The sequence below is a fragment of the Carcharhinus amblyrhynchos genome, chromosome 5, assembly GCF_965287045.1.
Source record: "Carcharhinus amblyrhynchos chromosome 5, sCarAmb.v2.hapA, whole genome shotgun sequence".
Taxonomy (NCBI): Eukaryota; Metazoa; Chordata; class Chondrichthyes; order Carcharhiniformes; family Carcharhinidae; genus Carcharhinus; species Carcharhinus amblyrhynchos.
In genome coordinates this window covers 7543232-7566584 of record NC_137328.1, presented here as the reverse complement: position 1 = coordinate 7566584, position 23353 = coordinate 7543232, and the positions used below count along the sequence as shown (strand labels likewise).

The 23353-nt window shown below is 39.8% G+C and overlaps 1 protein-coding gene across 1 annotated transcript in view; it reads right to left on the bottom strand.

The window, feature by feature from the left end:
• The window catches only part of hsdl2 (hydroxysteroid dehydrogenase like 2), a 124953-nt gene that overhangs the window by 99520 nt on the left and 2080 nt on the right, over positions 1 to 23353 (bottom strand). Inside the window, exon 2 of the mRNA XM_080188431.1 lies at positions 1063 to 1147. Within this exon, the coding sequence (XP_080044557.1) occupies positions 1063 to 1079 (17 nt within the window). The 5' untranslated portion in view covers positions 1080 to 1147. The remainder of the gene's footprint in view (positions 1 to 1062; positions 1148 to 23353) is intronic.

Below are 23353 nucleotides of genomic sequence, written 5' to 3'. Positions count from 1 at the left end.
AGGCATCCTGGGGCTTGCATATAGCTTGTGCAACTCAGCTACTCAGTGCTGAAGTTTCAGAATTTTTTTCCCCAGTCAAAACTGATGAGCAAATTGATCCACTTATTCGAAAGGAATAAAACTATTTTAAAGTTATTTTTAATGCTGTATCTTGCTCTTGGGGTATATACTACTGGTTGTTTTGGCCAAGTTAAATGTCTTGCTTATGAGATTATCAGCGCTACATTCAAGAGAGGAATCTTTACCAACAAGGAGGTCCAAATGGTAACTATTCAAAACTTTTTGGAATACACTATAAATAAAGGTCTACACAGCTGAGATTTCCATTTTTTATTTGGCTTATTATTGTCTCATGTGTTAGTATACAGTGAAAAGTATTATCTCTTGCACTATATAGACAAAACATACCATTCATAGAGGAGGAAATGAGAGAGTGCAGAATGTAGTGTTAGTCATGGCCAGGCTGTGGAGAAAGATCAACTTAATACAAGCATTGTGTACAGCAATTTCTCCAAATACTTTCCTTGCATTCTTATAGGGAAGTTAAACCAATTTGTGGCTTCACAAACCCCACCTAATCAGATAACACTCAGCGATAAACTATCAGAGGCCTCGTCATTTTAAGGGCTTTGCATCCATTGATGTTACAGTCTCAGGCTGAAACATGGAACTATAACTAAGAGCTCAGCTTGGACAAAGGGTCATCTGGACTCGAAACATCAGCTCTTTTCTCTCCTGACAGATGCTGCCACACCTGCTGAGATTTTCCAGCATTTTCTCTTTTGGTTTCAAATTCCAGCATCCACAGTAATTTGCTTTTATCTTTGGAACTATAAATCTTGCATTGTCGCCAAACATTACTGCTTTAAAAAAAACTACTTGTAACTTGACGGGGAGGGGAAGATTATAAACTTTCAAAACAGTGTGCAGAAGCAGTAAGTATTTCATTATATAAAAAAGATCGGCAAACTTTGGTGCCGTTATTTCTGCCTGTTTTTTCTCTCGTTCTCTTCGGGATAAAACATATAAATTGCACACACGTTGATTTAAGAGTCTGCTTACCCCGTGTTTTGCAACATCTTCGGGACTGTAAGTGACAAGATGACAGAATCGGCCTAGTAACCAGTTGGGTGGCAGGCGGTTTGAGCTGTGGGAGGAAGGGGAGGAGGCAGTCATAAGCACTCAATGAAATCCCCGCTCGGTTGTTGCCCTTTGCTCCACTTCTCTCCGCAAACATGTCCCTAAGCACAACGCAACTCTACCTAAAGGTCATGTTGCTTTGGATTACTTTGTAACGGCAATTGGAGTAGGTTTATAAATGTCAACGCTGTGTGTATATACATATAATAATTTATTACATGAAATCAGGGATTTGTTTTTCACTTCCGTTAACACGGCACCATCCCGCTGATTCAGAGGAAATTCCAGGCGAACGTTCCATTTCGAACGTTGCTAAATTTTGGGACGCTCTGATTGGTCAGTCGGGACGTCAATCAACAGGCTTTGCTACATTTCCGTATGGGCAGGCCACCACTGCAAACTGGGAGCTACAGCAATTAGAACTTATTCAAATTCTTCCATCCCAAAACTTATTCAAATTCTTCCAATCCAGAACTTGACGGTGCACAGTGGTTAGCACTGCTGCCTCACAGTGCCAGGGACCCGGGTTTGATTCCGGGCTTCGGTCACTGTGTGGAGTTTGCACGTCCTCCCCATGACTGTGTGGGTTTCCTCTGGGTGCTCCGGTTTCCTCCCACAGTCCAAAAGATGTGCTGGTTAGGTACATTGGCCACACTAAATTCTCCCTCAGTGGACCCAAACAGGCACTTGAGTGTAGCGACTAGGGGATTTTCACAGTAACTTCATTGCAGTGTTATATAGAAACAGTTGTCTTGGCGTTCTTCTCTAGCCACATGTTAACGTAAGCTTACTTGTGACACTGAGAAATAAATTTTAAATTTAAAACTTTAAATTCTTCCATCCCAGAAATTGTTTACATTTTTCATCCCAGAACTTGATAGATGCCCCTCGTTTCAACCTTTCACCTTCCTCCCCAGAAGTTTTTTTCTAAGGCGGCAGATTGCCATTCAACAAGGGCAGTGGATAAAGTTTATTAGTGTCAAAAATAGGCTTAGATTAACACTGCAATGAAGTTACTGTGAAAATTCCCTAATTGTCACACTCCAGCGCCTGTTCAGGAATACTGAGGGAGAATTTCACATGCCAATGCACCTAACCAGCACATATTTCAAACTGTGGGAGGAAACCCATGCGGACACAGGGAGAACCTGCAAACTCCACACTGACAGTGAACCACATCAAACCTGGATCCCTGGCACTGTGAGGCAACAGTGCTAACTGCTTTGCTAATGAACAAGACCTGACCTGTCCTCTTACGTTTGAGTTGACCTTGGTGAAATCAAGCTGTCCGATATTTAATGCCGAAACTTAATAAGAATGTCTATTTAGTGTGAAAGGTTTTTTTAAAGTTTGTAACAGAGCCCTGGAGATCATGACTGAGAATCTATATTGCTTAAGTATTAAAAGTTGCATGAAGAGGGGAATAAATGATTGAACTTTTCAATTTATATTGTGCTTCTCTAAATTTTGCAGCCAGTGAAGTGACATTTTGAAGTAATCACCTTATAATATTGGGGAATGCAGCAGTCAATTTGCACATTGAACTAGGAGCAATGGTGACATGAGTGATCAGATGATCAGGGAATCAGGGAATGGTTGTGCTGCCCAGGATGGCATGGTGGCACTGTGGTTAGCACTGCTGCCTCAGCATCAGGTACCCGGGTTCAATTCCAGCCTCGGGTCACTGTCAGCATGGAGTTTGCATGTTCTCTCCGTATCCAGGTGCATTTCCTCTGGTGCTCCGGTTTCCTCCCACAGTCCAAAGATGTGCAGGTTAGGTTAACTGGCCATGTTAAATTGTCCATTAAATCTTAAACTATGCCCCTGGTTATTGACCGCTTCACTAAGGTGTAAAGTTTTTTCCTATCTAACCTATCAGTGTGCCTTATAATTTTGCACAGCTCAATCAGGTACCCACCTCAGCCTTCTCTGCTCTAAGAAAAACAGCCTCAGCCTAACTAGCTACTCTTCATAGTTGAAACACTCCAGCCCAGTTAATATCCTGATGAACCTTCTCTGCATTGTCTCCAGTGCAATCACTTCCTTCCTGTAGTGTAGCGAACAGAACTGCACAAAGTACTCTTGTTGTAGCTTCACAAGTGTTATATGCAAATCTATCATAACTTCCCTGCTCTTATATCCTATGTCTCAGCTAATAAAAGCAAGTATCCCATATGTCTTTTTAACCACCTGGTCTACTTGGCCTGCTGCCTTCAGGGATCTTTGGATGTGCACTCCAAGGTGCCTCTGGTCCTCTGTACTTCTTGGCATCCTGCCAATCATTGTGTATTCCCTTGACTTGTTAGTTCTACTAAAATGCATCACCTTGCACTTTTCAGGGTTAAATTCCATTTGCCGCTGTTCTGTCCATCTGATCAGGCTGTCCATATAGTCCTGTAACCTAAGGCTTTCATAGAATCATAATATCATAGAATCATAGTATCATAGAATCCTACAATGCAAGAAGCTGGCGCCAAGTCTGCACTGACCACAATCCCACCTAGGCCCTATCCCCATAACCCCATATATTTACCCTAGCTAACCCCTCTGAAACTAAGGGGCAATTTAGCATGGCCAATCCAACTAATCGGCACATGTTCGGATTGTGGGAGGAAACCACAGCACCTGGAAGAAACCCATGCAAACATGGGGAGAACATGCAGACTCCGCACAGACAGTGACCAAGTCAGGAATTGAACCCAGGTCCCTGGTGCTGTGAGGCAGCAGTGCTAACCACTGTGTCACCAAGATGCCCTCCTTGCTACTTTCCACACAACCAATTTTTGTGTCATCTGTGAACTTACTTACCATACCCCAAACATTCACATCTAGATCATTAATGTGCACATTGAACAATAAAGGGCCCAGCACTGATCCCTGAAGAACACAGGCTTCCAGTTGCAAAGACAGCAGCAGTACTCCATCAATTGTCACCCTTGATTCATTACTCAAGCCCTGAGTAGGGCCAAAACCATTACCCTTCTAACTTTGAGGTTATTGTGCTGCCACTGAGCCCTATCCGAATGTTAATCACTCTGTGCAGAGAACTTCCTGATACCACTCAGAATTTACTAGATTGAATCTATGATCTCTTCAAAAACAATTAGTATTAGTTTACCATAATGTTCTGTGTTTACTTTTTCTGTTCCTTAATCATGATATTCAAAAAGGAATAAGGCTATTATTTTAAAAGGAAGAATGTGCAGGGTCACAGGTAGTGGGGAGAGTGGCACTAGGTGAATTTCTCATGCAGAAAATCAGTGTCGACGCATTGGGCTGAATGGCCTCCTTCTATGCTGTAACAATTCTACGATTCCATGACGTATATTTAAAATCACCTTTCAGACACCATTCCAGGATGGAAAACCCACGTTTGCCTTTGTGACTCTGATATTTGAATGTCGAGGTAACGCAGTGGTTAGCACTGCTGCTCATAGCACCAGGGACTCAGGTTTGATTCCTGGCATGGATCACTGTCTGTGTGGAGTTTGCACTTTCTCACTGTGTCTGCATGGGTTTCCTCCGGGTGTTCCAGTTTCCTCCCACAGTCCAAAGATGTGCAGTTTAGGTGGATTAGCTGTACTAAATTGCCCCTTAGTGTCAGGGGGACTAACAAGGGTAAATGCATGGGGTAACGGGGATAGGGCCTAGGTGGGATTGTGGTCGGTGCAGACTCGATGGTCTGAATAGCCTCCTCTGCATTTTAGGATTCTATGATATTTAAAATTAAGGATTAGCCTAATAATGTTAGCAAGTGTGAGGTTATCCACTTTGGTAGAAATAATAGTAGGAGGGATTATTATTTAAAAGGCGAAAAGCTGCAGCATGCTACGGTGCAGAGGGACCTGGGAGTCCTTGTGCACAAATCGCAAAAACCAGTCAGCAGGTGATCAAGAAGGCGAATGGAATGTTGGCCTTTATAATGAGGGGGATAGAATATAAAAGTAGGGAGGTCTTGCTGCAACTGTACAGGGTACTGGTGAGGCCACAGCTGGTGTACTGTGTGCAGTTTTGTTTGCCATACTTGTGGAAGGATACATTGGCCTTGGCGAGAGTGCAGGGAAGGTTCACTAGGCTGATACCAGAGATGAGGGGGTTAGCCTATGAAGACAGACTGAATAAACTGGGTCTGTACTCGTTGGAGTTTAGAAGGCTGAGGGGGGATCTTATAGAGACGTATAAGATAATGAAGGGGATGGATAGGGTAGAGGTAGAGAAATTCTTCCAGCTTAGAAAGGATAGCAGGACTAGAGGGCACAGCCTCAAGATAAGGGGGGAGGGGGCAGTTTAGATCAGAGTTGAGGAGGAACTTATTCACTCGAAGAGTCGTGAATCTCTGGAATTCTCTGCCCGTTGAAGTGGTGGAGGCTACCTCGCTGAATATATTTAAGTCACGGGTGGATAGGTTTCTGATAAGACAAGGGAATTAAGGGTTATGGGGAGAAAGCGGGAAAGTGAAACAGATCCATTTCAGATCAGCCGTGATCTTATTGAATGGCGGGGCAGGCTCGAAGAGCTAGATGGCCTACTCCTGCTCCTATTTCTTATGTTCTTATGGGTCTTATTTGTACGACCTCAAGAAATGAAATGTTTCCCTCAGGTTTCAATAACCAGAACTGGATATATTTACCAACATGCGGTCAAACCAGAGCACTACACAATTTCCTCAGAATTGTATTTCTGACAATGTACGTTCATGTTTTGGCTTCTTTAAGGTAAAAAAAAATCCTGCATGTGAAGTTTTTACTTCTTAAGATGATTTAGAATTGGAAAATCATTATTTAGCTGACAACCTCGAGCAGATCATTGCCTCTCAACTCTAATGTAAAAATAACTCTCCAATCTCTCATCATAACTGTAACAATTCATCCATCACATCATCGTAGTGAATGTATGTGTCACCTTTTCATAGCTTTAACATTCTTTCTATAATGGGGCAACAAGAAATAGGCCAATTTTCAACTGTGGCATTACAACCTTTAAAGATAGCTTTAATATGTAGTAACATATCTCATGTTGAGGACAGGTATAATTTAGATAATTTAGTTTCAATATAGTTTTATAATGTCAACACACAGACAGCCTTGATTAAAATGAGGGCTCTAATTGTTTAATGCAGTGTGTTATCTAAGTGGGTGGGGTTTGCAATACCTCCTGGGCCCATGACTAACTTCCTTTTAGGAATATTTTAAAAATACAAATGAAGTTTAATTGTATTTTATTCAGTGACATGTCTGTGACACACATTTCCTCCTTGCTTTTGTATTCTATTCCTCGAGATACAAAGATTCTTTTTGCCTTTATTGAGGCCTTATCAACTTCAACCGGCACTTTTAATCATCTGTATGTCCTCTACTCCATTTCAAATCTGGCAGTTTGACCATTCATCTTTATGCCATAATTCTTCATCTTCTGTTGTTTTAATAGTATTTTCACATAAAATATGAATGATCAGATACTTCTGCCTCCATGTTATAGATTCATAGAGATATACAGCATGGAAATGGGTCCTTTGGCCCAACTCATCCATGCTGATCAGGTTTCCTAAGCTGAACATTTGCCTGAATTTGGTCCATATCCCTTGAAACTTTCTTATCCATGTCCCTGTCCAAATCTCTTTGAAATGTTGGAATTATACCCACTTCTACCACCTCCTCTGGCAGCTCATTCCACATACACATCACTCTCTGTGTGAAAAAGTTGCCTCTCTGGTCCCTTTTAAATCCTTCCCCTCTCACCTTAAACCTATGCCCTTTAATTTTGGACTCCCTTACCCTAAGGAAAACACCTTGGCTGTTCACCTCATCTATGCCCCTAATGATTTTATAAACCTCTATAAAGGTCACCCTCATCCTCCTACGCTCCAGGGAAAAAAGTCCCAGCCTACCCAGCCTCTCCTTATAATTTAAGCCTTCCAGTCCTGGTAACATCCTTGTAAATCTTTTTTGCACCCTTTCCAGTTTAATAACATCCTGTGACCAGAATTGTATGTAGTACTCCAAATGTGGCTTTACCAATGCCTTGATAGTTGATGGTTTATTTCATCTTACTGGAAAGAAACAATAAAGATTAAATACAACCACTGCAACTTCTGAAATGAAAACAGAAAAAGCTGGAAAAACTCAGCAGGCCTGGCAACATCTATGGAGCAAGAAACACAATTAATGTTTTGAGGCCATATGATTGTTCTTCAGAGCTGCAAATTCTACCTGTCAAACGTAGAAGAGAAACTAACAACAGAAAAGGGACAGTTGGAAAATAGAGTAAGAAAAAGACAAAGATGGGAAAAGTCAAAGGAAAAACTAAGAGGAAGCTAAATGATATATATGAATAGTCAACACGGATTTCAAAACGGAAAATCTTGCTTGACTGTTATCGGCATGGTGGCACAAGGGTTAGCACTGCTGCCTCACAGCACCAGGGAGTCCAGCTTGGGTCACCGTCCGTGTGGGTCTGCATATTCTCCCTGTGTCTGCGTGGGTTTCCTCCGGGTGCTCTAGTTTCCTTCCACAGTCTGAAAGACTTGCCAGTTAGGTGCATTGGCCATGCTAAATTCTTCTTCAGTGTACCCAAACAGGCACTGGTATGTGGCAACTAGGGGTTTATTACAGTAACTTTATTGCAGTGTTAATATAAGCCAACTTGTATTGTCTTATATTACAAGTAATATATGCCAATTATATTACTTAGCACTATAGTGTCAAGTTAAACTGCATTAGTAGTAAATAGAGTTCATCAATTCTAACACTAGAAATTTTTTTATTAGACACTAATAAATGGAGTTCATCAAATTTTTTGAGGGGGTAACAGAGAGCAGACAATGATAATGCGGTAATGTAATTTATCTGGATTTTCAAAAGGCCTTTAATAATTATGTCCCATAATAAAATAATTAATAAAATCAAAGATCCTGGAGTTAGGGGACAACTGGTAAGCAAACTGGCCTCAAGACAGAAAGCAAAGAGTGGGAATAAAAGGTAGTTTTTGAGTGTGGCAGAAGTTGAGAAGTGGTGTTCTACAAGAATCAATGCTGGGGCCACTGCTCACAATTTAGACTTTGGAATCAAGAATACAATTTCTAAATTTGCAAGTGATACCAAATTGGGGAGTATTGGCAACAATGAAGAGTAATAAATTACAGGAGGACATTAATAAACTTGCAGAATGGGCAAATAGATGACAAACAAAAAGCAACATGGATAAGTCAGGAAGTATGCTTTGGTAGAATAGGGAGGCAATTTATTACTTAGCAGGTGCGGTTCTAGGTGGGGTAGAGCAAGAAAGGGACCTCGGAATGCAAATACATAAATCATTAAAAGTTGCATCACAGGCAATAAAGAAAGTAAACCAAGACTAGGCTTTATTGTTAAAGAGATAGTATTGGAAAGTAGCTAAGTTATTGCTAAATCTGTTTGAACCTGGTTAGGTATAGATGCTTTGCAGAGGGTGCAGAAAAGATTTACTAGAAATGCACAAGTCTAGAGGATGAACTGGTTCATTCTCTCTTGTCTCGAAAATTGAAGGTCGAGGGGGTCACCTAATAGAGGTCTTTAAAATTATGAAAAATTTTTATGGATTGGATACAGAGATGTTTCCTCTTGTGGGAAGGGACACAACTAGAGGGCATCGAGATGAGATGGTCAGCAAGAAATCCGACAGGGAATCTGAAAGAAACTTCTTCACCTAAAGCATGGTGAGCATGCAGAACTTGCTACCACGGGGAGTGGTTAAAGTGAATGATATGGATGCCTTTAAGTGGGAAACCATACAAGCAAATGAGGAAGAAGGCAACAAAGGATTATGTTGGTAGATTTAGCTGAGGGAAATGGTAGGAGGTTCAAGTAGAGCAAAAACATTGGCATAGATTGTTTCAGTGTCAGAAATACTATGTAATATTTGTGTCTCTTTTATACCATATTAAAAAATACATTCTTAATTCTATTTTCACACTGATGTGAATGAGAATAGTTATACTGTTGCAAAGCTGGGAAAGACTTGGCATACATGTATGTATAGTTTGATGCTCATTGGCCTTCAATTTTTAATGATATTCTGGGGGCTGGTTAGCTCAGCTGGCTAGATGACTAGCATGTGGTTCTGAAAAACACCAACGGCACAACTTAATTCACATTCTGGCTGAGGTAGAGTTGGGACCTGCTCCTCACCCTATCCCTAAGAGAGGAAAGCAATGGGAAACCACTATTGGCAAAAAACCTATCAAGAAAGTAGCCCCGGATGAAGCATCAGCAGACAATAAGCCAAGGGACTGCCTTTGGGCAGAGTACACGTGACATGATGAGGTGTAAAAAAAACTAAGGTGATGAATGTGGTCAAGGATAATTGGATTTCCACATTATGTGATATAAATAGATACAATTGCAATCCCTTGACTGAGTAAAAATTTCAAAATTCCATTAATTAAAAACGTGATGCGACTTATTCAGTCACCAACCATTGGTTCTGCCAAGATTTGTAAAATTGCAGAGATTAAAATGCGAATCCAACAAACTGTCAAAATCTGTTTCTAACTTTGTGTATCCTTCATCAACCGCTTTTATATCAGTTATATTTGCTTTATATTAAAGTCATATTTTATATTATATTATGATCACAGTAATAATAGTATTCCTTCCAACAAAGTTCCTGACAGTGCATCTTTTCCAATATAATTTATAGCTGAGCTTTTGGTGGCACAGTGGTTAGCACTGCTGTCTCACAGCACCAGGGGCCTGGGTTCAATTCCAGCTTCAGGTTACTGTCTGTGTGGAGATTGCATGTTCTCCCATGTCTGCATGGGTTTCCTCTGGGTACACCAGTTTCCTCCCACAGTCCAAAGATGTGCAGGTTAGGTGGATTGGCCATGATAAATTGTCCCTTAGTGTAAGGGGGAATAGCTGGGTAATTATGTGGGCTTATGGGGATAGGGCCTGGGTGGGATTGTTGTTGGTGCAGGCTCAATGGGCTGAATAGCTTCTTTCTGCACTGTAAGGATTCTAGAAGAGAATTTTAAAGTGGAGACTGGGAGTCAATGAAAAACTGGAATGATGGGCGATCAGGTCTCAGGTAAAGTCCTATTTATCCATCACTTGTCTCTTTGTTGATCCATTTAGACACACAGTCTTCAAAAATCTTTTTAAAAATTCTCTGTGTGGTCTCACTCTTCCTATCTTTGTAATCTCTTCTAACCTTTTAATTACCTCCTAATCCATCACCCATTCCCAATCAGACATATTTCTCTAATTTTGTCCTCTTTTAATAATCCCAATTTTTTGGAATTTACTTCATGAACTCATTTATTTCAAACCCATCTCATTAACCAATCTTTTAGTCGCACTTCACATATCTCATTCTTAAGCTCAGCATTTGCCTTTGTCTCGTTATATCTTTTCTTATTTAAATGTATGTTGGCATGATATTTCTCAAAGCCCATGTTTTGCTATGTTTTCCTTTTCCATAGCTGTGGTTTAGGAATATCTAATATACACTGTGGGTGGCATTTTCTGGCCCCTCTTGTCTGAAACCAGAAAATCCCACCTGAGGTCAACAGACCTTTCCTTGGTCTGCCTCTCACCCGCAACGATTCCCGTCGCGGGCAGTAAAATTCATCCTTATATATTTCCAAAAACAAATAAAAAGAAAAAAGGCTGGAATTTTGGAATTAAAAAAGAATAGTTGTAAGGGTACCAGATCAGAAACTCCAAGGTACGTTATGAAGCCAGTTTATACCCCAACAATTTTCTATTTTGGTATCAGTGTGAGGATAAGATGTGTCAGTCCAGGTGCGATTCTACTGACACACTGAAAAGCTTTCATCAAAACAAACTTTATTTAAAAACACAGTTTGACTAGAACAACTGAATTAGCTTAACAATTGAATAATACATAAACGTGACATGATACATTCTTAACTGCAAACCTATGAATACAAGTTCCAATTTAAACAATATTCCTCTTATATGCTGAACCCACTCTTTAAAATTAATTAGCAAAACACAGGCATACTCTCTTGTCTTAGGTTAAGTCCTGGAGCTTTCAGAATATCTCTGGAGATGGAGAAAGAGAGGGAGAAAGAGAAAGACCTGTTTCATCCAGCAGAGTAAGAAATCTCACAACATCAGGTTAAAATCCAACAGGTTTATTTGGTAGCAAAAGCCACTAGTTTTTGGAGTGCTGCTCCTTCGTCAGGTAAGTGGGAGTTCTGTTCACAATCAGGGCATATAAAGACACAAACTCAATTTACAAAATTGGAATGTGAGTCTTTATAGGTAATCAAGTCTTAAAGGTGAGTGGACAGAGAGCGTTAAGCAAAGATTAAATTTACAAAATTGGAATGCGAGTCTTTATAGGTAATCAAGTCTTAAAGGTGAGTGGACAGAGAGCATTAAGCAAAGATTAAAGAGATGTGTATTGTCTCCAGACTGGACAATTAGTGAGATTTTGCAAGCCCAGGCAAGTTGTGGGGGTTACAGATAGTGTGACATGAACCCAAGATCCCGGTTGCAGCCGTCCTCATGTATGCGGAACCAGGCAGCACCTGCCAGTATTTAAAAATAAAACTGTAACTATTTCTTTATTGAAAGCTTCATTCTGTCTCTGTCAACCTAATCAAAACTCTACTCTGAAATATCAGGGAGAACCTAAGTAAACACAAGTGCACCACCTCCGCTTAAACAAATAATGTCAAAAATGAGTACTTGTCTTGTTCTCCCAGCCATTAATTTAAAGGCTTTCCTAGACAGATCGGCACCCTGCAAATCAGATCCAAATTCTAAACATATCCCTTACAAGAAACATGCTATAAATATACTTCTTAAAGACAGTATTGTTACGCAGTAAAATAACACTACTAGAATAATACTCAGCAGGTCAGACACCATCTCTGGAGAAAGAAGCAGAGTTAACATTTCAGTTGTTGACTTTTCACCTGAACTAGCAAAAGTAAGAAATGTAATTAGTTTTATACAAATAAAATGGGGGAAGAGTAGAAAAAGAACAAAAGGAAAAAACTCAATAGGGTGGAAAACAGAAGATTATATGAAAAAGAGTTTGATGTGAGGCCAAATGGAGTGGTAATGAAACAAGAAACAATGAATGTATCTAGAAGAGGTAATGCAGAACAAATGGCTTCCCTCTGAAAGCAAAAATAAGAGCAAAATGAGAGCAAGATCGAAACTTGCAAAGAGAAAGAGATGGGAAAGAGAGATTATGGTCTGAAATTTTTGAACTGAATGATGACTATAGAAGAACCATAGAATCCCCTAGATCCTCACAATGCAGAAATAGATCATTTGGCCCATAGAATCTGCACCAACTCTCCAAAAGAATATCCCACCCAAGCTCTTCTCACCACCCTATCCCTGTAATACTGCTCATTTACTATGGCTAATCTGCCTTACCTACATATCTTTGGCCACTAAGTGGTAATTTAGCATTGCCAATCCACCTAACCAGGACATCTTTAGACACTAAGGGGCAATTTAGCATGGTCAATCCACCTAACCTGCACATCTTTGGACTGTGGGAGAAAACCAGAGCACCAGAAGAAACCCACACAGACACAGGGAGAATGTGTAAACTCCACACTGTCACCCAAGGCAGAATAAAACCCAGGTCTCTGGCACTGTGAAGCAGCAGTGCCAACCACTGCGCAACCCTGCCATTCTCTAAAAGTGCCTAGTCGAAAGATGAGGTGTTGTTCTTCCAACTTACATTCAGTTTCACTGCAACAGCACAGTAAGCCAAGAACAGAGAGGTCAACAGAAGAGTAAGGTGGAAAATTAAAATTATGTCCAATAGGAAATTTAGCATCATGCTTGAACAAAACTGAGGTATTCATTAAGTGGAACATTGTAACATGCTCACATCCAACCTATGCTTAATCTTGTATTATTGAAGAAATTTTCAATCTTATGATTCTAATTTGGGCTTTCAAAAAACACATGACCTAACTGAAAATGTCTAAAATGGACAAAACATTTCCTCGGATGGGGATGTCCATCATTTCGCTCATTTAGACAAGATTTATAAAATCATAGAAATATTGAAAAATATAGTGGATACAAGAAAACACAATCCATATCTGGAAGTGCAACGGAATTCCTTTGGATAAAGTAGCACTTGGAAAGGCAGTGATGCAAATAGTCCACATTCCTGAGGCATTGCCAATAAACACAGAGGTAATTACTCAAATAGATGCAATGGATACAAAGCAAAATTAGAAAACAATTCCTAACAACACATTGATTTTATGTGCACCAAAACCAGGAAATAATAGGCAGATAATTTTAAACAAATGATGATGAGAAACTGGACTACAGTATCACATTCAGGAAAAGTAAAACATAACAGAATGCAAATATCCAGCTTTGGGAGGTAAATAAATGATTGGTGGCACTGCATAGGATGAAAGGATTTTTTGAAAATTCAGAACAGTTCAGGAAGTAGCAAATGAAGGTCTAATACAGATAGTAAATTTACAGTAAATGGCACTACCCTTAAGAGTATTGATAGGCAAAGGGATGTGGGTGTACAGGTATACAGGTCACTGAAAGTGGCAATGCAGGTGGAGAAGGTAGTCAAGAAAGCATTTGGCATCAGCCAGGGAGTTTAAAAATTGGCAAGTCATGTTGCAGCTTTATAGAACCTTAGTTAGGCTGCATTTGGAATACAGTGTTCAATTCTGGTCACCACACTACCAGAAGGATGTGGAGGCTTTGGAGAGAGTACAGAAAAGATTTACCAAGATGTTGCTTGGTATGGAGGGCATTAGCTATGAGGAGAGGTTGGAGAAACAATGGTTTGGTCTCACTGGAATGATGGAGGTTGAGGGGTGACTTAATTGAAGTCTACAAGATTATGTGAGGCATGGACAGAGTGGATAGTCAGAAGCTTTTTCCCAGGGTAGAAGAGTCAATTACTAGGGGGCACAAGTTTAAGATGCGAGGGGCAAGGTTTAAAGGAGATGTACAAGGCAGATTTTTTTTTACACAGAGAGTAATGGGTGCCTGGAACTCGTTGCCAGGGGAGGTAGTGGAAACAGATACGGTACTGACTTTTAAGGGGCGTCTTGACAAATTCATGAATAGGATGGGAAGAGAGGGATATGGTCCCCAGAAGGGTAGGAGGTTTTAGTTCAGTCGGCAGCATGGTTGGTGCAGACTTGGAGGGCCAAAGGGCCTGTTCCTGTGCTGTAATTTTCTTTGTTCTTTGAACTAGTGGAAAGGCCTACACCTGAAAGAAGCAGGAACCATTATCCTCGCAGGGAAGTTGCTACCACAGAGTAGGATTTAAAACAACAAACAATGGCAAGGGAAAGCCTTAGAGATAAAATCGACAACTTTGGAGGTAAATCATGCTTAAGTGCGAGAGGATAAGACAGTCAAATCTACAAAATGGCAAGCTGAACAACAGTTAGAAAAGGAATCAGAATAGGGGAAGGCAACAAGAATTTAAACCATTGGAATCCAAATTAAAATCCAAGCATTTTAAGGCATGAAGTATAAGAAATAAAATTGAGGCATTCGAGTCTGTGGGTAAAATATAAAATCACAGATTGGCCATGTTAAATTGCCCCATAGTGTCAGGGCGGCTAACTAGGGTAAATGCATGGGGTTATGGGAATAGAGCCTGGTTGGGATTGTTATCGGTGCTGACTCGATGGGCCAAATGGCCTCCTTCGGCACTGTATGATTCTATGACATGTAGCAAAGGAAGGATTAGAATTGGTATGATTTAGAACAATATCTATAATACAAGGATTTAAATGGAGATACGGTTCAAACAATTTGGATTCATTTAAAACTGTGAAGTAACAACAGACCCCACTTTGGAAGTTATATTAAGAATTGTGGAAATGTGAAAGTGAAATGGGGAAAAAATGTAGACAAATTAGAAAAGCATACATTAACAATTTATAGGACTTCTTTAATTATCAAAAATATCTTAAGTTATTGCAATCAGATTTTTTTTCAATTAATATGTTCCTATTCCAACAGAATAGTTAACCTAATTCAGCGTAATGAAACAGAACGAGAAGGTGGCCTAAAAGTAGATGAGGATTTTGGAAACATTCCCCTCTGCAGAATGTCAATAATTATATGATCTAACCAATTAGACTTTGCAAAAAAATGATCTGAACTTACCTACATCAAAAGTAGATGCTAAATACAACATTAAGCAAGAACAGTAAAATAACACTACTAGAATAATACAAGAATAAAATACTGTAAATTCTGGAAATCTGAAACAGAAACACAAACCACTGGAAATACTTTTCAGGTCGAATATCTGTACTGTGAGAAACTGGATTAACGTCACAGAACAATGATCCTTCATCAGGGCAGCACGGTGGCGCAGTGATTAGCACTGATGCCTCACAGCGCCAGGGACCGGGGTTCAATTCCAGCCTCGGGTCACTGTTTGTGCGGAATTTGCATTTTCTTCCTATATCTACATGGGTTTGCTCCCACAATCCAAAGATGTGCAGGTTAGGTTGATTGGCCATCCTAAATTGACCTGAGTGTCAGGGAGATTCATAGATAAACGAGGGATACAGGTATAGAGCCTAGGTGGGATTGTGGTCAGTATAGACTTGGTGGGCCGAATGGTCTCCTTCCATACTGTAGGGATACTATGTTAAAAAAACTCCACTAATTTAGGAGGCATGTATTGGAACAATATCAGTGGTCCAAGAAGAATATCCCAACTCTCCAACTAAAATGGATATATATATTTTTATTAATGCTCAGACTGGACATGGCAAACTCAAAACCATTCCTTGCTTCCTTCAAAAACCAAATTCAATTTCCAACTGAATCAAATTATTGGTCCCCACAAGACAGAGACAAACAAGATCCAAGCTGATAAGGCATTTACACCACATCTTAATCTGACACTCAATCATAGCAAAAAGGATAAGAAGTGAAACTCTACAACTAATTTTTTTTAAATGACATGGACGTCACTGGCTGGCCAGCATTTATTGCCCATCCCTAGTTGCCCTTGAGAAGGTGTGGTGAGCTACCTTCTTGAAACGGTGCAGTCCACTTGCTGTGGGTTGATCCACAATTGGGAGGGAATTCCAGGATTTTGACCTGCAACTGCAAAAGAACAACAATATATTTTCGAGTCAGGATAGTGAGTGGCTTCGAGCGGAACTTACAGGTGGTGGTGTTCCGATGTATCTTTTGCCCTTACCCTTCTAGATGGAAGTGGTTGTAGGTTTGGAAGGTGCTGTCTAACTGTCTAACGATCTTTCGTCAATTGCTGCAGTGTATGTTGTGGATACTACACACCACTGCTACTTAGTGTTGGGGATAGAGGAAGCGGGTGTTGTAGAAAATGGATATGTTAACCTTTTATGTTGGGACAGTTGGGCATACTTGAATGCAAATTCTAATTAGTAAAGGATGCCATCAAGGTGCGTGTGTATGTCCCACAACATAACTCACGTGCAGGATTAAGCTGCCTCTGAATATTGGGCCAAGCAAAGGTGACTTGAAGCTCAAAAAAAAAACAGAAGTGTTTAGCTCGTCATGAACATTTCCTTAGTGACCAATGTGGTCAGAATCATATAATTTTATTGGGCTATATTAGCACAGAACTAAGCATTCTCGAAGCATTATATCATGTATGATCCCAGAGGAAGAATCATTTGGCGTGTAGGCACACTGTGTATGTGTCTGCATTTGCATCACCTACTTGAACTTTCAGCTAACCCAGTCTCACTGTATAGCTCCAGTACCTGGAAAGTCATTTCTTCATACAAACAAATACTTCACCCATAAACAAATAGTTAGAACATAAAAATGAGGAGCTGCAGAGGCATTTCAGCCCCTCCAGCTTGCTCCATCATTCAATATGGTCAGGACTGATCTCATCTCAGCCTAACCTTCACATTCCTGCCCCTTCTCCATAACCCTTCAACCAATTACTAATTAAAAATTCTCTTCCTTAAATTTACTCAATGTCATGGCATCTAAAGCACTCTGAGGTAGCCAATTCCACAAATTCATGACCCTTTGAGTTATTTCTCTTCATCTCAGTTTTAATTTGCTACCCCCATTCTTAAAATTATGAATAGTTGCTGGTTCATTTATCCAGTAATTGGTTCTCAAGGTGTGTCAATCATTTAACTCTGGAAACATACAGGATGGCAGAAAGGAGGAATCATTCTGCATCAAAAGGTGGGATGAGGCTACCAAAACCATCATCAACAATTCCCATGCTTCATTTGCTAATGTTTTTCTTGCAAATTCTGCTTGTCAAAGTGAGAGTATTCAGTGCCAGAAACCATTGCTTCTAGGACACAAGATGAAGCTCAGTTGGGAATGTTGCCAGCAACATTATAATTGTACACCAGCATATGCATTTGAGGAGTTGGCGGGGATGGGGTGGGGGATGGCAGGCTGGGGTGGGAGGGACATGAAGCAGCTTCTCTGGAAATTTTTTGAATTTTATATTAAAATGGTATTTATTGTGGCTAATGTTAAAATACTTAACTACATAGCTGATAAAATGTTTAATATGCAATTTTTAAACATAGCCGGCAACTTATTAAAAACAGGATAGTTTGGCTGCAAACGTTTGCGACTTCTGAATTTAACTAATCTTTACAATTATTTTTAATACAGTTTCATCAATTTTATTGAGAAATCCCCAATGATCCTGTTCAAATGGACATTTGTGACCAGCTGCAACCACCATGTCACGTCGACAGTATGCTTAATTACTAGCCCATCTAGGGTCCATGCCAGATCTATGTCTCTTCTGCACACTTTTCTTCACATAGGCAAGCGCCAAAATGATGAGGTCCACATGCCAACAAGCCTGTGTCTCAGCCATCAGTGTCAGACAGTATCATTTTCCTCACAATAGATTTGCTTCCAGTGAACCCATCCCAGCAGGCAGTCTCCCCCTCAAAAATAAACCCTCTGTTTCAATAGAACAAAGTTCTTGTCACAAATAGTTATCTTGCATCCAAGTCAAAATATACATAAATTTCCTCAGGTGCAGTAGTTCTCTTTAATGAGTAGTAGTTATACTGGTCAATATGGTCCTGAAGGGTTTTTTTTCCCTCAGAAAATGTACTTTATTTATAACATGTGTAAAATACATTACATAATTCAAATGTGACAATATTTAATACAGATCATTTTCTTTTGCTATAGTACATGGAGTGCTTCCCTACACTTACAATCAGAAGTCATATTTACAATATACATTTACATTACATTTCAAACATTGTTAAACCCCAAGGGGTCTTATGTGCATTCCAGTCCATCAGTATACGATGGTGAATGATAGCTTAGACTTTGGCCTTTCCCCAAAATCTATACAGTCAGGGGATTTCAGCAGTGATACGGAAAATTGGTCAGGATCTCTGGAACCATACTGCTCTAAGTGGTCACTGCATTCAGGATAGGGGGGCAAGGGAGAACATTGCTTTGAGACAGGCAAAAAATAAACATTTTTTTCTTTGAAACCACTTCTACATTAATGAATAATCCTAATTGAAGGAGTCTTTCATACAGTCTAATGGCCTCAAAGTGAAAGCAAATTTAATACACTCAACTGACAGCAAACAAGGCATCATAGCTAAGTATACAAGTCAGCTATGGTTCACTGCTGTGTAGTTTCTTTGTCATTAGTAGACATCTTTTTATTAAAAGAGTCCCTGCCAAATTCCAATTATGACACGCTGAATTTATTACATCGTTTGTGCTGAGTTAGCTGCTCTTAACTAGAACAATGATGAGAGATGAGGATTAGCCTCAAAGAGTTTTTTTGGCAAAGAAAGAGAAAACAAAAGCTAACAGCTCCTATGTTGATTGCTAATATCCACTGCAATACCCTCACACCTCTTTCAATTCCCACTTCCCCTAACTTTTCCTATTCCATGTATTAGTGTATTTTTTTTAAATCAATGCACAATGGTATCAGTTAGCTTAGATGGCTTGCTTGTGGTTCAGGATAGGGTCAAGAACATGGAGTTCAATCCCAGTTCTGGCTGAAGTACACGTGGTGCCAGCCTCTTGCCCTCACAGCATAAATCTATGGTTTGACCATCCTTGAATAATCAAGGCTGCTACCTGGCAAAGAAGAATTAGTGCACAATACTACCAGGAAGGAAATTCTTAAGTGTCCTATATATAGATATAGAAAAATAAATATCATTTGTTGTTGTCTTCTAGCTGCAAAGAGGTGAGCCATTCACACATCTCATCTGTTATCTATTGAGTTGGATGATCAGTCATAATCAAAATGAATGGCGGAGCAGGCTCAAAGGGCCGAGTGGCCTCCTCCTGCTCCTATCTTCTATGTTTCTATAGTGCCGTATAAGCAATGCAACTTATAATAGATCTTTCAAAGAATTCACTAGGTTTCTACCTGAACCCACACAATATATTTCATTTGAATTGAATCACATCCAACACTGACCAAAAAATGCAACACTGGACGTACAAACATTTGACACATCTTAGTCACCATACAACTCATCTAATGAATTCACAATTCCAGCTTCAACACCTAAACCCTAATGTTGCGTCTTATGACAGACTTCATAAACTCTCTACACCATAGCTCATTCAACATAGACTGAGAGGCCAATCTCTCTCTATATCATCTTACAAAAATCCTAAAAATGCATTCTGAGAAGCCAAATAGTTATCAACACCAGGAAGCATGGAACACTTACGTGAGCGTAGTGCAAAGAATAATGGAGCTGGAAACTCAATATAAGAGACACTGATTGGAGCGCATTACGATGTATTCAAACCAGACCAAAGGAAGTATCTCCAATCTGTAATCAGCAAATGCAGAAGACCTTGAATAGAAATAAAATGCTGCAGATGCTGGAATCTGAATCAAAAACAGTAAATGCTAGAAAATCTCAGCAGGTCTGACAGCGTCTGTGGGGAAAGATTAGAGCCAACATTTCGAGTCTAGATGACTTTCCATCAGAAATCAATGTAGAAGGCCTTTCCTAGTATACCAAAACAAAACCTGATATTGGATGACAAAATAGCCCATTTTAAGGCAACCTAAAATACTTTCTTTAACCTCATTGAGAGCAATATAAAACCAAACTTTCATAGCTTACTGTACTTTGAATCACAAACCACACTGTCAGGAATCAATCAAAAAATCCTCTCTCTCATTCTTGAAAAAGGTAGATGGACAATTGTATTCAAAAGGTACTAAAAAGTTAAGAGTTTGTAGAGGAACCATGCAAGACATGACAAATTTTCTGTGAAATTTACGGAAGTACCTGAATGGGATCAGGTAATGTGGAGCTGGCTTGAAGGACCTGGTGACCTACTCCTGCTTCTATTCCTTGTGTTCTGCTTCTAATTCTAGTATACAGAAACTTCTAAACAGCTTCATGCTCATCAAACAAGAACTCACTCAAATGTTCAGTGCATTCATGTTGAACAAACAGGTTGTAGTAGGCATGTCTGCAGGTGACTACCCAATATGATGTGTGGCTGTCATGCAGTGGCCCCATTTGCACTCCATCACCAAAATCACCTGGTTTTATCTTTGCAACATCACTCTTCTCTAATCCACCTCAGGTTATGTGCTGCTGAAACTCTCATCCATTATTTTGTTACCTCTAGACTTGACTACTGTAATGGTCTTCTGAGCAGTCTGCCACCTTATACCTTCCATAAGCTGGAGCTGATTGAAATTTCTGCTGCCCATATCTGAACCCAATGTAGGCTTGCTGGCCTACATTGTCTCCCTCTCCAGTAATGCATCAATTTTAAAATCCTCATTTTTGTGTTGAAATTCCTCCAAGGCCTCACCCCTCCCCATCTCTGTAACCTTCTCCAATGCTACAACCCTACAACACTCCTCTGATTCTAGCCTCAGCTGCATCCCTAAACTCAACTAAGTGATTCTCTGTGTTTTAGGCTTGAACATAATGTCCAAACTCAGGTTTACTACTCATACAGCAATAAGTATATTAGTTGTACAATAAATTCTGATTTTCTGCAACTCAACGTGGTGAAGTTTGGTTTCTATAAATTGGATTTAAAGCTGCCCTGGCAGCTTAAACCAAAATGCCTGTTATTTGTACTCATGTTTTCCCATACTATGCCCAGAATGAATGTCTGTGCTGGCCAAAAAAAGTAGACCCTCATTTTCATCCCATTTTCCAGCCTGGTCTGTAGACTGCAGGTTACAGCATTTCATATGCAGATCCAGGTGCCTTTTAAATGAGTTGAGCATTTCAACCTCAACCCCCAATTTAGGCAGTGAATTCCAGACACCCATCATCTTTTGGGTAAAAAAGCTTTTTCTAGTATTCGCTCTAACCCTTCTACCAATCAACTTAAATCAATGCTCCCTGGCAATTATTCTTTCAGGTTAGGGAAACAACTCTTTCCTTTCTATCCTATCTAGCCCTCTCATAATCTAGTACACCTCAATTAGGTCACCCCATAGCTTTCGCTGTTCTAAGGAAAACAACACTAGCCTATCCAATCTCTCCTCACAGTGGCAATTTTCAAGTCCTGGCAACATTCATCAAGATGTGATTTACTTTGTTAGAATTAGCTTTTTGTTCCATCAATCATTCTTCCATCTCTCTAGGTTCTAAACTCTCAAATTCTCTCCATAAATATCTGTGCCTCTCTCTCTTCCTTTAACATGGTCCTTAAATCCTATCACTTTGACCAAACTTTTTGTCACTTGTCCTGCCGTGTCAATGGTTCAATATCAAATTTTGTTTGATAATGTTCCTGTGAAGCACCTTAGACAAAAGACATTGAATGCACTGCACAGAATAAGGATATTGGGCCCAAGTCTCCTCTCACCCCATTTCATCTCATTCCATCAACCTAACTGTCTATCTCATCTGCTCTTACCCTTGGATACAGTCAAACCTAGTTCCCAAAGGTGAACACACAATGTTCAAAATTCTTCCTCTACTAGGTGCTCACATAACAGCAGTTCAGAACTTTAAAAGGCTCTAAAGTTTGAGATGTTTTACTACATGGAAGAACTATATCAAACTAAGCTGTTCTGGCTGCTGTGTAAATAACTCTGCAAAATTTCTGCAAAATTAACTTTCAGAAAAATATTGACGAATTAAAAAAGACTTGCATTTATATAGTGCTTCTTATGACGACTGGATGTTTCAAAGCACTTTGCAGCAATGACGTATTTTTGAAGAGTTTGATAGGAAGTGTGCCAACCAAATTGAGCACAGCAAACCCTCACAAATAGTAATGTGATAATGACCAGATAAGCTGTTTATTGTGAATCTGATTAAGGGATAAATATTGCCCAGGGTAGCAGGGATGATTCCCCTGCACCTCTTCAAGTTGATGTCTTAGAATCCTTCACATCCACCTGAGCAGGCAAATCATCTCATCTGAAAGACTTCCAACATGGCAGAATTCCCTCACTACTGCCAACAATGCTTTTTCTGCTCAGGTCCTGGAGTGGGACTTGAACTCAGAACCTTATGACTCAGCGGCAAGAGTACTACACCTGAACCATGGCTGATACTCAACTGGATCAAACTTTTCCCTTTCTACGCAATGTTCTCAGAATCAAAAACTCTCCCACATTCCCCCTCCAAAGAAATAGAAAACTTGTTTCATCTGTACAGCAATTATCATAAGAGTGAATTTAGGTATCCCAAGAATGCAGGTAGGTGGCACAGGGCAAGAAGCAGGGAACCAAAAATCAAAACATTAATGATGTTCAAAATCTAAAATAAAAACATAAAACGCTGAAAATACTCAGCTGAACAGGCATCATCTGTGGATAGAAAAAAAACTGCAGTATGGCAACAACATACTGGTACATGAAATAGGGATATATCACTATGGCATTTCAAGTAATTTTCCAGCTCTTGTCACTTTTGCAGACACAGAACAAAATACCAATGAAATGGATGACCAGTTAATCTGTATCCTTGATTGTGGGTTAAAGGATGGCCAAGACATCAGAAAAACCTACTGCTCCTCTTTGGCAGCACTCTCCATTTGCTGGTACATTCTATTTGGATGATTTTCAGTTGTGTAATTCTTCCTAACCTGAGTTTTTGGTGAATCCCTCCCTATTTGCAGTCTATTCCCATGTTAAAGTGGATACTGATGTTTTGCTAAACAATTGCAAATTTGTCACTTGGATCACTGGAGTAAAAGTTTAGTCTCTTTTAAATGTGGTTCAATTGCATACCACAACATCAGAATGC